A 15,394-nucleotide genomic window follows, 5' to 3' on the forward strand; every position below is an offset into this window, starting at 1 on the left:
CACGGGAACTTAAATTGAACATGAATTTCCGATGCATTTAGGTTTATAAGCTCTGAGCGAATGAAATGGGCTAGAATTCCTACACTGGGAAAAATCCGAAAAAGTTAAAATAACATTCCGGAAATGTTTATTTTACCCTGCATTATTGATCCGAAATCGGTGTAAATATTATACTTTTCAGGTGTATTGGGGGTTAAAGTTACCCTTTTTCATGTTAATTTTACACTTCAAAAGGTGTAAAATTAACATGAAAAAATGTTTATTATTTTTACACCTAAAAAGTGTTAAAATTATCAAGAAAAAAAGTTAATCGCACTCCCATTTTTTTCTCAGTGTGCTTTTTCATGTTAAGAGATCGAGAATTTAAAGTCAGCATTGGATGAAAAATATCATAATTAGGTCATTATTGGTATTCATCGGATGGGATTTGAAATTAAATTCCTGATGGGTGTTTCTGTTTAATAATTTTCCATTTTTCCATGTGCTGTATTCAGGAATTTTTGCTTTATGAATGAGATAAAATTCAAATTAAATTGAATTAGTTTGAATTTTCACTGTTTTTTCTTGACTTGTTTTTTGTTTTGAAAAATATAGCCTTCAGACAATTTCAATACTATTGGGACTCTGTGAACTTTTAGACAATTTTTTTCATCGAAGATTGGCTCGTATGTTCTTCTTCGACTTTCAGACAGTGTTTTATTCAGCAGGGAGCTAACTAAATCCACAAATTCAATTTCTATAACTAAATTTTTAAATTTTGAAATATTTCTAAAATTTTCAGAGAAATTTCATATTATTAATGTGGAAAATTGGTACTTGTAAAATTTTGTGAATAGTTTTCTTCTCTTTTTCTAGGCATAAAAGAATAGAAAATTTAATCAATACTTATTTATTCAATATTTTATCGATTTTGCCACTGTGTTCGTTAATTTTATTAAAAAAAACTACAATCTTACTGATAAATCATCATTTATAACAAATTATTTAAGTATCTATATATTTCCAACAAAATATGTTAAGTACTAAAATGTAAGGTTATGCCCTACACTGAGAAAAAAAGAGGGTGCGATTATTTTTTTCCTCATAACTTTAACACTTTTTAGGTGTAAAATATATCAACATTTTTGAATGTTAATTTTACACCTTTTTAAGGGTAAAATTAACATGAAAAAGGGTAACTTTAACCCCTAATACACCTAAAAAGCATAATATTTACACCGATTTTGGACCAATACTGCAGGGTAAAATTAACATTTCCGGAATGTTATTTTAACTTTTTCGGATTTCTCTCAGTGTAGATACATTTACGACTTAAGCCGAGAGACGACTTAGTGGAAAATGATGGAAATGTATTTTAACCATTGTTTCTAATATAATTACGCTAAGCCGTCTCTCGACTAATCCTCAGGTCTGTCAAGGTCCTTATTGAATCACGTATCGACCATGATTGTTGGGTTGTTAGCCCAAAATAAGATGATTTTTTGAAAATTATTCGATGCGTTTCCCGAATTATGTTTTTTAACAATTCTATTGGTAATTTACGCTAGCCATTTTGCAAAAAAATCAATTAGTAAAAAGAAAGAATAAATTTCATAAAATCATTTTATTTTGGGGCGATAATCCACCGTCATACTTCACTTAGGGGAAATGCTCATAATTTTGTCCAGTTTCTTATTTTGGACACTTTGAGGATAACATTGGACACTAAAAATAAATTGATTAAAATGATGGATTTTTATTCCAATATTTGATGAATAATGAATTCTATCTAAATATTTGTTCTTTTTGGAAGATTTTAACACTAAATATGTTAAATTTTGAATATGATTTGAGTTGAAATTGCTTTGTTGAAAATTCAGTGTGAGCAATTGCTTACGAGAAATATGACAGAACTTTGTGTTTACTTCAGTCTTATTTAGCTATGGTGAAGTACTAACAAAGTTTGTTCGCTGTTTTTGAGTGATATTATTGAATATTCATTGAATATTGTGTTGATTCACGTTACTGATGATTTGTACATTTGACCTGAAGTGAGATTTGCCTTGTGAATTAGATTTTTCGTGTGAAAAATGGGAAATTTTTTAAGACATTCACCAGTGAGGTGATGATTCTTATTTTGGACAGGTGATTTTCTCACGAAATTTCGTGAAGTTTTAGCTTTTGTGATGACTAGGTTGGACAAATGCCTGGAGAAACAAAGGAGCATCATCTCTACGAAAGAAATGTAGCGAGAAAAGCCTTGAAAGGCTCCGGGAAAGGCCAGGGAATGAGCGAATCCGCACGTACTTGGAGCACCGAAGTCAACTCACTTTAATGAATGATATGGAAAGTGTCCGGGCTTCTTGTGGCATTCTACGTTTCCCTTACATGAACAGGAAGAGGACTTGGTAAGATTGGTTCATCAAATGAAGAACAATGGGCATCCTATTGAGGCGGATTAGCTGTCCAAATTTACAGCCAAGTTGGCCAAATTAATAAACAAGTTGTCCAAAATAAGAGTCAAATTCATCTCTACATATCAATTCATTTTTAAACGTATTAAAACTAATTTTAATAAAAATAAGACGATAAATAGCTTGCTAAGTTTCTAAACAACCCTTCTGAAAAGAGAGTAACAAGAAATGTCAATTAGTACAGAAAATATCGCACTTCAAACTTGGAACTTCGATGCTTATAAGCAGACTGTCCAAAATTATAAGCACTTCCCCTACCTTATATTTTTTTTATGTTTCTTTTTGTTGTTAGACTATTTTAATTTAAAAATCTTCCATTATTTTTTTGTCAAAATGTAGAATGTGGATATGCAACTCGCACTTTTGCAATTATTTACAGGTTTTTGGGTTTTATCTATCTTCTAAATAAATATATTAATTAGTTGAGCATTACAGCAAAAATTAATTTTTCCATTATTTACCTATTTGAAAAAAAAACTCAAAATTATGATTTTAAATTTCGAATTGACTCGAATTAAGAAACTCACCTAGCATAAAGTAATAGGATTATAATTGACCTTTCTAAGCATAGTTCGTTCTGTAGTGACCCCCTGGTCGAATGTGTCTCATGGGGAGTGAGTGAGGCAAATTGCTAAAACGGTTTTATTTGAACGAATCAAATAGTAAAAGAATGGCGTGTGGAAAGTTGGGTGGGATTGTGTGTGGCATTTCGACGAAGTTCTATCCTCGTGCAAATGTTAGTTTTCGGTGAACCCCATATTGGATGGTTTCAAATCGATTCCCAGCCTCATCCACACAAATATTGCTCTCTATTGCACCTCAAGGGCCCTTCGGGTATAAAATGAGGAGAAAACCAAGAGGATGGCACAGTTCATGTGGGAATGATATCGTTCAATTGGACGGTCCAATTCAGAACCCCATGGTGGGTATTTATGGGGTGTGGGTGCGAATGAATGCCCATAAAGATGAATATAAATATACCAAATTTGCGGAGAGAATTTCCCCACAGACTCAAATATTACGATCTGCTAACGCACCCCAAAAAAAACTGATGGCTATCATAATGATTTTCTTCACCGGAATGCTTTTCTCTTTTTACGATGGGGGAGTAAGGGGGACGAAATTGCATTATTTGCAGAAACTTTCACTCATTTACAATTGAAATTCTTCCTGAAAGTGTTGAAGAGTTATTTGGGGAAGTGGCTAAAAATTCACCAGCCATTTAATTGAATTAATTATTCTTTTTTATGTCTCAGTGAATTTTTTACTACTTGGACGTGAGGTACTTTCGTTCAGCATCAATAAAATATATTATGCCTCATGAAAATCCTTCATGCGTCCCATGAAGGAAGGGTGTTAAAAACGGAAGGATTCATGCTTTAGTCATTGCATAAGGATAATGAGCTATTTCGCAGAGTGAAATATCAATTTTTTTTTATAGAATTTTCTAAGTCAGAGACCTTGCCTTATTCATTTTATTTTTGCCAGCTTTATGAGCTCTCATTCCCCTTTTCTTCCAAGTCACAATATCCCTGTTAGAGATGTATTTTCTCCGAATGGTAACAATAGCCTAAAGCATCATCTGCTTCTTGCGTCAGTTTATTACACAAAATCCAGTTATTTATGTTATCCAAAAAGGAGTACACAAACCACTCAAATGGCTTAGTGTTTAATTAGAATTATGGAAATAATAAGATGTGTATGGAAAGCTTTTAAAAGCTCTTATAGCACATCGTAAATATTGGAGCTCGTAAAAAGCTGCGAAGGATATTCCATTGAAACTCAATTTAATACGTTGAAAGCTTGTGATGTACAGTGTCGAGTATCAGACATCTTTTCCAATTATGACTTCTATTCAAGATATACTTCTCTCAATTCAAGCTCACTTCTTATCTAATTACTCATAATATCCATTTAATGTGCTGGGAGTTCGTAAATACAGAAGATGTTTTCGGATATAAATGTTATATAATAGGATGAAGACTAATATTTATATGTTTAAGTATCAGTGATCTGAAATACTTGAATATTTGTAATGGCATTTTAATTAATTGTTTTACCTCTACAGAACCTCCAACGCACTTTCTGACATTTATTAATACATTAATTTCTTTTATCCTGTAACAAGGAGGTAGAACATACTTAATAAACTTGGTACACACTATTACTTTATTAAATTTTTATCAATAAAAAACTTAAAAAAGCATTTGTCAATAAAAAAAACTTAATAAAATTGTTTTATTTGATTTTTTTTCTAGGTACTGGAGGGCCCACAATAATTGCCGAGGGGTCAGATGCTCTGTTAACATGTGTTATCATGGGATCTTTTGCCAATGACACCGTTCTGTGGCGCAAGGGTCCCAATGAGATTCTCTCAGCTGGAATCAATCGTGTCACGAGTGACAAGAGGATCAGCATCCTCCATGATGACTGTAAGTAATTTTCTCCATATGAATATCTCTGGCTATTGTGATACACATATTCATAAGAACTTTAAGAAGAACAAATCAAAATTGTTTCCGACATATTTGTATAAGATTAAACAGACAAGGTTAAGAGAAAGGTTACTGTAGCTAGACGTATACTCCTATCCTTCCCTCCTCAGCTGGCCACTTGGAATGTTCCATAGTGGAGCTTTCTGTGTTCCGGAAAGAGATGCTCTGTGGTGGAAAAAGATGCTCCAATGTAATTTATGGGATTGGCTATTTTTCCACCTGGCTTAACCACATAATACGCGATTTGCATTTTCATTTCGGACAGTTTTCTTCCTCGGAACGGCGAATTTTCACCCATTTCACGCCATGAACATTTTGTCGAGTCCCAGCACGTTCGTATTTATACATTTTGCTCTTCGTCTGGAGTTTTTTTTTTGCCAATGAAGCACCAGATGCTTTAGTGGAAAATTCAAAAGTCGAAGCTACAGTGTGAAAAGTTTAGGACATATTCCCTTATTTATGAAAATTTAACGAGAATTCTCTTATGTGGCTTTACACGATTATAAAAACGATGTTCTTATGCAATTCTTGAAAAATATAGACAAGAAATATGGTACAATCTATTTTATAAACTTTACGATAGATTATCAAGATTTTTAGTACTTGTCCTTCTTTTGGTTTATGATATTTTACACTGAATATGTTAAACAACAAATTTAACATGCTGAAAAGACAAGTTTTACTTAAACGGAAGTAAACGTCATAATCAAAGACGGAGATTCCAAAGAAATTCAGCTAAAAGAAAATATCATTTGATACCATTTTTCTGTAAAAAAAAACCAAAAGAAACATTAATATTAATACTTTATTAAGTTTGTTTAAACTGAAAAAGGATGTGGCTTATTCATTTCTTGATTTTATACCGCTTCGACGCACCCCAAAAAGGAATTCTGTTTTTGCTAAAATATTTCAAAACCAATCATTTGAGGGCTAGTGAGCCACATGTGACGTAAAAAATAATTTTCTGACTTTGAGGAAGGAATTTAAATTAAAGCCAAAAAAATCTCTATGGTCCTTAATTTACTGCTACTGGAGGAAACAACTTTAGATATTTTTAGGAAGATGTTCCTATTCCGTATGCCTAGAACCAGGAGTCTCCGATATCGAGTCTTAACAGTTGAATTTTTGAAATTCCTTTATGAAAATTTCGAAAGATATAAATTAGGGGAGACTGGGGCAAAAAGTCACAAATTGAGAATTTTAAAATTCGATATCTTCCAAGATAAATAAGATAGCGGTTTAAAATTTTTTCCATAGATAGGCTCCATAGATCTTCTTCAATGTCGTAAGTTTCTTAGAATTTGAACAAGGAATTTAGAAAATAAAAAAAAATATCGAAATTTTTAGCCCTATTTATGAAATATTTTCCGTGCAGAAGATATGAATTATTAGCTACTTATTTTAAATTCTATGCACTCACTGGTGAATATTTCCCAACTGGATATTCTATGTATACGAATCCGCTATATATTTTAGAATTTCACAAAGATTCTGTTCTCCAGAAATCCTTTTATTAAAAACGACCACTTGGGGTAAAAAGTAACAAAAGCTATGGAGCAAAAAGTAACATAAAATGTCCTATCTCGTGTTACTACTGCTCAAACTTCAAAAGGGAGAAGTTATTTAATCCGCTTTTTTCCAACTTGTCACCGGTCGGGAATTTAAACGATAAAAGATATTAACTTCCGGTTGTCAGTGAGCCCTTTAAAAATTATTATTTCCAGACATTTTTCTTTTTCTACCGTCACCCCCATCTAAACTCTCTAAAACCAGGTTTTTCGGGTTTTCTCTAATTGGGCCAAGTTTTTTCAATGATTTTCGAATATGATTTAGAGGGGTCCCGGTCAAAATCCCGAAAGCAAAATTCCCGAACGCCAAAATCCCGAAAGCCAAAATCCTGAATGGGTCAAAATACACGCGCGACGGCCACGAATACACCCGCGCTTGCTGGAGGCAAAAGGAAATTTTCTATTTCTTAGGAAATTATTATACATATTATCCGCCATAATTTCATCCCTTTCAGGATTTTGAACATTCGGGATTTTGGCCTTTTCAGGATTTTGGCTGTTTCCGATTTAGAGGTAGTCCAGATGAACATTTCGTCCAAACATAACATACGACCGGAAAATTCGTTATTCTGAATTATTGAAGGTCACATTTCAACCAATTTGGAGGGCTCAGCCTTAAACCGTTTTGGTTGAATTTTCGATTTTTTGTAGTGGTATTGAAATTTCTTATTCGGCTACATTATAGTTTCAATATAGGGTAAATGTTCTATATCAAAACCATTTCCAGACGCTTTAACTTTTACAGAAGATTCAACACATTAAGTTTATATTTTTTCTGAAGAAATTTACATAAATTTGCTCCTTTACTCTTCTAGAATGTTACTGTTTAGTGAAAATTCTTTAGATATAACTTGAAAACTTCTTAAATACAAGAAAAATACGCGAGCGTAAAATGCTTCTATTGGAAACAAATTAATCCAAATGGAGATAAGGGAAAGTTTCTAATTGGAGACGAACAGTGTAAGAGAAACTGCGACGAAAGGCTTCCAAAACCTTGTTGAGTTGTTTTTGACTGCAGGATTTGTTCTTATTCCTGGTCTTTTCTCCTTTCCCATCTAAAACAAAAAGAAAATATCTCTAAAAAATCATATTTCCGGGGTTTCCTATTGAAGCATTTGCAGACACTTCAGAAAACCCCATTTTGTTCACGAAATAGGTAATTATTTCATTTGAAAACTTTTGTTTAACACAAATGTTAAACAAAACGAATAAACAACAGTCACCTCATTGTGTTTTTCATTTTTCTGAGAAATTAACAAATTAAAATTTGTGAATGTTATTGGATTTTCGCTTTATTTGGAGTAAAATTAATTAAATAATGAAACGGTGGTATAGAAAATATGTAAATATAGTAATTTAGTACTGTATTTATCATGAAAACAGTGACGTTTCCATTTGGAGTAGTGAGAAATTTCCATTTGAAGCAGGTTTTGAATTAGCTTAATTTACCCTAGTCAAGCAATTGTAATTAATTTATTTTTTTCGTTTTTCTCTTTTTTATTTATGAGTGAGCAAGTTACTAATATTAAAAACATTCCGACATGCACTGCACATTTTTTAACCAATTTTTTTTATTTAGAAATTGGTTTATGATTTGAGAATTATTTAATGAGTAATTAAACCGTCAAACACCCAAAAATTGTGCGATGAGATCATACAAGAAAAATAGCTGTTTCTCGTGACTTCGTGCACTCCGCAAGGCTGGGACGGGTTGCCAACTTTTGTTTTGCAAGTAGAATTCTGTCGAACATGGTACAAACTTGAGGCCATAGGCCCCCTTACCCAGGAGACATAGGTTTTGGAGTAGTCCGTGGTCTCCACGGTTTAGTATTCACTAAGGACTTCTCGTAGATTATAGAGTTGACAAGTTCTAGAAGTAAATGTATTACGGCGTTATCACACTTGCACATTAAAATTTTAATGTGATTCATATTAATTGTCGCTTGTGAGCGTCCAAATATGTTTTTTGTGTCTTTGAGTCACTTAATATTTGGGGTTTTTCAATTTATTGGTAAAGAAGTGGACTTGGCCTGCAAAAATAAGTTTAAATTTACCTAAAGCATAAATATTTTTCACATTAAAAAATTAAAGAGAAAATTGCATTAATTTTTCGCATTAATGCTATAAATCAATTTATATCAAATTTTGCGGGCCAAGGCTACCTTTTTATCAACAAATTGATCAAATTTTGAATATAAAATGATTCAACCACAAAAATTACACATTTGGACTCTTACCAGCGACAATTAATGTGAATCATATTAAAATTATAATGTGCAAGTGTGATAACACAGTTACTTGAAGTGTAACACTGTTCTAAGGTGAACTAGAATAGCATGAAATATAGTTTTTGAATTATTATTTCTCTTTTGAATTTTAATTTAAGTAAATACATTGTGAAATCAATAAATAACTATTGAAAACAACAAAGATAGATTTGTAAATTTATATGTCTTTACAACAATAAATGAAAATAAATTAAATCAATTTTAATAAATTAAAATATTCATAAGTTTCTGAAGATTTTTTGAAACTTTGCGCAACCTTTGATGTATTCTCATCTTGAAATAAAAATTCAAATGAACAACAACACAACAACGATATCATGGTAGTTAAATAATAAAATTCATCATAAATACAATTTTGAAAATGAGTTATGTAGTAAAATCCTGTGCATATCTCGAAAATTCCCTTTTCGTTACATTTTTTTTGCTTTACTATGTGGAGTAGCAGAGAAGGATGGAAACTGGAAACCAAGAAATATTTAGCATTTTAGTATTTTTATTTTTATTTTCTTCGTTGAGGAATTTTTCGTCTTGCTAGTATTGTTCAATGTGGAATTTTTTTGCTGTAAGAAGAGGATGTAATGTTAGTAAGGACAAGATGGGTGGAAAATTCACTGAAATCTCTCATAGAGATCTTCAAGTTAAAATTAACAAGCAAATTGTTTCATTGTTTACAGAGAAGTAATATATACATATATTATTATAAAGGGTGGTATTTTAGGGTAAGGGAAAAACAAGAAGAAAGAGACATTTGCTTCACATGGAAAAGCTTGATGCCAACTGTTGCATCTTAAGGAAATTATTACTTCCTGGAAAATGTTTTTCAACAGGAAGGAAAAATGTAATTAATTATGTGCTAAAATCTCTATAAATACTCATTGAAAATTTCAATGCAGGGGCCAAATTATTTTTTGCAAGAAAAATTTTTCATTCCTTTTTTTTAACTGAGAGGGATAAATTATATCCATGGGACAAAAAGTGCCTCACGTAAGAAATTTTGAATTTGCCATTACTGAGTGAGGAAGGGGCAAAATTTTAATCTAAAAATTCCATCCGTAGCTGACTTAAAAAAAAATCTATTTACTCCCAAGATGTTTTCTCAAACCCAAAAGAATTCTTTTGATGGGAAAGTGAGGGAAGAGGAGACAATTTTAATTTGAACAAGAGTGAGAGAGACGTAAGTGGGAATGGCGAAAGGTTGAAACGTGATTTTATTGTCTCCTGAATTAATGAGAGAGTTTATGTGCAAATTAAAGATTCAGAAAGGTAATTTCCAGATCATGGAATTATTCATGAAGTTTTCTCACCAGTGGCCCCCAAGAGACACTGTCCCATTACCATTTCTTTTTTCGTTGCCTGTGAAAGAAATCGCCGTTAGATGGGCAAAGAAATGGTTCAAGTGTCTTAAGGTGAATATTTCCCATGTTGTCAATTGACAACACAACCCAATCTTATACCTATTCGCCCCCAAGGAAATAATACATGAAATAAACGGAGAAAAATCTTCCAATTCAACATCCTTTTCACCAGAGAAATCATACAAAAAAAAAAATGCAAAAAGGAAAACTATCTTCAAATTCCTTCGCCAAAAAAAAATAGAATAGTGTTGGAATATGGTCGAATAAAAGCAGTAGCGAGGGTGAAAAATAAATTAGAAATTTAAATTCTTCATCCAATGAAGAATGTCCACATTATTTATTTTGACAGTCCACTTTCTTTTGTCTCCCTTCGTTCGCAGAACGACACTTACAGAGAAGAAAGCACCAGTCACAGTCTTAATTTATTTCCACTTTGGAATAATTTATTAACTACCCAAACCCTCGGCTTTCTCTTAAGAATAGAGTCAGCTCCACAAGAAAATAAATGGGGGAAGGGGTGTGAAAAAAAGGGAGCTCCACAAATGGTACTTGGAATTTTTACGCACAGTCAAATTAAACAAAGTCCATGGGATTATACGACCCTTGAGCTGAGGGTCGACCTCCAACCATTTATTAGTAAGCGTCATAACTCACTAATTTCGTTCTAAACCTTTAGGAGTGTAAACTTTCACTCTAGTGACAAAAATCCCTAAGAAAACTGCGTAGGAGGGTATAGGTAAAAATGTGTTTTAAGATATATATTGCATTTTGTATAGGCAATTGAGAACTCTTTTAAGGGTACTTATTAAGCACAAAATTCGTTTATTCACTTGTCACATAAGACTTTTACCGTCTCCTTGATTTTTATATTAATTTTATATAAGGACGAAGAACATTTCCAAATATTTCTTATCGAAAATGAGAGGAAAATGCACTTAAGGGGTTACATGGGTCTCTCAGGTCAAAAAATATGCCTTTTTCTGATAAAAATTTATTGTGTCAAAAATATTTTAGAAATTCCAACTTTTGGGATATAAAATCGTAACTTTAGAACAAAATTTAAAAAAAAAATAGAAAAATTTTGAAAATTTGACCGTTGGTAGCTGATTTTCGGAACCATTCCTCGAAAAACAGACCTTGCGTTAGGCAGGATTTCTCACAGTAGGTTCATCTGAAATCAAAAAAACCGAATATACTCTGTTAAAGAATTAATTGGACCAGTGGATGAAAGAAGGATTTTTGAAAAAAAAAAACAAAATTTGAATTTTTGGCAAAAGTTTTTGTAAAAAAGTACCAATTTTACCCTATTTTTCAACACATTTTGTATTGTTAAAATGGTTCTGATTAAAGGAAGTGCAAATCCTTCGTTCAAACACTAGATAATACTTCTCAAAACAAAGTATGCAAAATTTCAAAAAGATCGGTTCAGTAGACTCTGAGTAATCTTAACTACTGCATTGTAAAACGGTGTTTTGAGAAAAACTCCGAGAATTTTACTCCGATTAACTTGAAATTTTCAGAAAATATTTTTCAAATGTTATACTATAAAATAAAAAAAATTAAAAAAATGATTTTTTTGACCTGAGACACCCATGTAACCCCTTAAGTAAGATATTTTCACGGAAACTAAAATTTATTCGAGCACCACATTTTGCAATGCATTACCTTATGACTCACTACAGGTTAAGACAAGTTAGTGGGGGGTTTTAGGAGATTCTCAAAAACCACAATTTTATAAGTTTTAATCCTGCAATTACCAGTGGATCACTGATGACCCGAGGAAATATCTTTTTCATTATATTTAGAGGACTAAGAACGACTGGGGCATCAATGGTCAAAAATAACTTTTTTTCTGACAGTAGAGGGAAAAATTCGCCCTTAAAGTCCCTTAAAGTCGCCCCTTAAGCCGCCCTTAAATGGGCAAGCAATGTTCAAAGCTTAGCTATGCGAAATTCAGTTTAACAAAAACCCATTGAACGCATATAATGGGTATCCCATAAATTACGCAAGATTTAAATTAAATAAAAAACATATTTTTTTCTCAATTACATTTTTTCTAAATTGAAGAATAAAATTTATAAGATAGGGTTTATGTATTAAATATCGCATCCAGTAATTCACCTCCATGGCCTTGCTGACATATGAGTCCTTTCGTCTAAGGTTTTCATAACTTTTTTGTACAAATGTGGCTAAATTTCGATAATTCAGGGTTAAAAGTCCTCTTTTATTGCACAGAGGTGGATGTAAGCCTGGTGACTTAGGCTTGCGACTTCGAATAACCGAATAAAAATTGTTTAAACCATTACATGATTTAAGGGACCAATTCCGATCACCAATAGAGAAAATCACAATCAGGAAATGTCTTATGCAGGAATTGCATTATTTCATAGGCTATATGACATTTCACACTATCCTCCTAAATCCACATGTCCTCAATATTAATGAATTCATAATTAATTAATTATTAATGAACAAACCTTCAATTTCATAAACTCGGTTATCATGTCGCGATATCGAGCGTCAGTAACAGTAACGCTTGATCAGCTTTATTTTCGGATAATACGATATTATTAATCATTTTAAGGGCTTGTTCTTGGATGACAATTGTATTTAGCACCCCCAATTAATTAAGTTCTGTGAATTTTTGAATTAAACTCTTCATAGTTGACGAAGTTAAGTTAATTTTCTGACCAATTCTCAAAACAAATTATTTAATTATTTTTGAAATATTTTTTAAGAAATAAAAAGGGTTGGTCTGTTATTTAGTGATGGATTTTTAATAACCCTAATCTATGGACTATCAGGTAGTATTTTTATTATTCGTTAGGGACCTTTAGTAAACCTTTAGTTAGAGACGCATTAGTAAAATACTGATATTTTGATTAGAATTACGTTAAGCCGCCTCCCAACTTAAGTCGTAAGTGTGTCTAGGCCATTAATATCATATCCCGTGAAATAAAGCAAATTGAAGCTCACTTGATGTAATTCAAATAGGTTGGATTTTTAAAAGTTTAGTAGGAAGTTCAATACATTCGTATTAATAGATAATGTTTGGAATATTTTCAGACAGCTAAATCTTTTATAACTTATTTGCTAAATATGAACTTATGTTCAAACTAAGTTCAGGTGGTTTCTCTTAAGTACCTATTTGTGATTGGAAAATATACAGTTCAAATTCCATATAACAAATTTATTTATTCCTCAATTTTATATTTTTATCTACCCTATTGTTCATGTAAAGTTTTCGTGTTTTATTTTATGAAATTGAAAGGAAATTTAACATTTTATTGTAGAATTATAATATGCGAGCCATACTTTAAAGTTCGTATAAAAGTTTTGAATTTTTAAAATTCATCACAGAATTCAGGGGTTTATTTGAATAATTCCAGAAAAACTTAAGAATAATTTATTTTAAAAGAGAAATACTTTAATAATTTATAGTTTAGGTTTAGAATATTTGCATTTCAAGAACACATTTTCAAAGCAAAATGTTTTGCAGTATAAGCTAATATCCCAATATATTGCTTATTATTAATATAATTTATGTGACAATTGTACATTGTGTCTCAGAATTATTTAAACGTATAATTAATGAAACAAAACTAATTAAATTGTGAGAAGATGAATATAATTTCTGTTTTAGAGTAATAAAATATTCATTTTTGTGTTTAATCACCTTTATAGAAGACTATATCAATAATGAAGCTTTCGACAAAATTATCCTCCGTGAATAATAAATTGTTGTGGATTTTATAGAAAATTGTTCCGACAAAATGTTTTTTTTTTTATTTTCAAATAATTTAATTTCTCTAATATATCTTTAAATTTTAAGATATTCAAAGTAAACGAACTGTCTTATCCCAAATAATACTAAAAAATAATTACAAAAGGAGTCGTGAACAACCGTAATGTGTTACATGTTCGAAAAGGTCGGTGATACACTGAAATAATGAACTTTGAATTTTGTGTACTATAGGGGAGACCGGTCGAGTGAGGGCACTGTACTTTAATATTCAGTGCTACAAAAAATATTTTCCAGTTTTCCAAAGTATTTAAGATTTGAAACTTTATAGTCATTAGGCAATTGATAAAAAAACCAAAATATTGGAAAATCCTTGATTATTTTCAACTTTAACCACTTTTCTCGAAATGATTAAATAAATAAGTTGGAAAAGGTTTTGAACTACACAGAGAAAAAAAATACCCTAGAATCAATACTTTTTTGGGATACTTTTGGTATTAAAAGGGCTCCAATACCTCGTGGTATTAAATTCTAGGGTATTTTGGGATTAAATTCAAGAAAATCTCTGTCATTGATTTAATACCATAAAATCATTAAATTTCAATCGCAATGAGTATTGATTCTATCCCATTTTGGTATTGATTCTATCCCATTCTGGTATTGATTCTATCCCATTTTGGTATTGATTCTATCCCATTCTGGTATTCATTTTAATCCCATTTTGGGATCGATTCTATCCCACTTTGGGATTGATTCTATCCCACTCTGGGATTGATTCTATCCCATTTTGGGATTGATTCTATCCCATTTTGGGATTGATTCTATCCCATTTTGGGATTGATTCTATCCCACTCTGGGATTGATTCTATTCCACTCTGGGATTGATTCTATCCCATTTTGGGATTGATTCTATCCCATTCTGGGATTGATTTTAGGGTATTTAGGTATTGATTAAAAAAATATTCCTTGGAATCAATACCTCGTTAGTATTGAATTTAGGGTATTGTGGTATTAATTTTATCCCATCTTGGTATTGATTTTAGGGTGTTTTTATCCCATTTTCCGTATTGATTTCAGGATATTTTTATCCCAATTTTCGTATTGATTTTAGGGTATTTTCATCCTATTTTTTGTATTGATTTTCATCCCCATTTGGTATTGATTTTGGAGTACTCCAAGTATTGATTTTTTCATCCCATTTTGGTATTAATTTCATTCCAATGTAGTATTGATTTTCGCAAAGTCCAACCAAGAATCCATTTTTTTGCATCGGCCGAGATTCGATCTCACAACTTTTCAGCAAATATTTACTTGAGAGTCGACGCCTTAGCCAGTTGCGCCACGGGACTGCTTGAATTTCCTTTATTACAGCACAATGAGTTTCTAATTTCATCCCATTGTGGGATTAATTTCATATAATTTCAGTATTGACTTTAGGGTACTCCAGTATTGATTCTATCCCACTCTGGGATTGATTCTATCCCACTTTGGGA

At 31.7% G+C, this 15,394-nt stretch overlaps 1 protein-coding gene across 1 annotated transcript in view; it reads left to right on the top strand.

Annotated features, from left to right (window-relative positions):
- LOC129803184 (Ig-like and fibronectin type-III domain-containing protein 2) overlaps positions 1-15,394 on the top strand; it is a 316,223-nt gene that overhangs the window by 238,369 nt on the left and 62,460 nt on the right. The window contains exon 5 of the mRNA XM_055849573.1: positions 4,712-4,885. Coding sequence (XP_055705548.1) covers positions 4,712-4,885 — 174 coding nt within the window. The remainder of the gene's footprint in view (positions 1-4,711; positions 4,886-15,394) is intronic.

This window comes from Phlebotomus papatasi, chromosome 2, assembly GCF_024763615.1.
Source record: "Phlebotomus papatasi isolate M1 chromosome 2, Ppap_2.1, whole genome shotgun sequence".
Lineage (NCBI taxonomy): Eukaryota > Metazoa > Arthropoda > Insecta > Diptera > Psychodidae > Phlebotomus > Phlebotomus papatasi.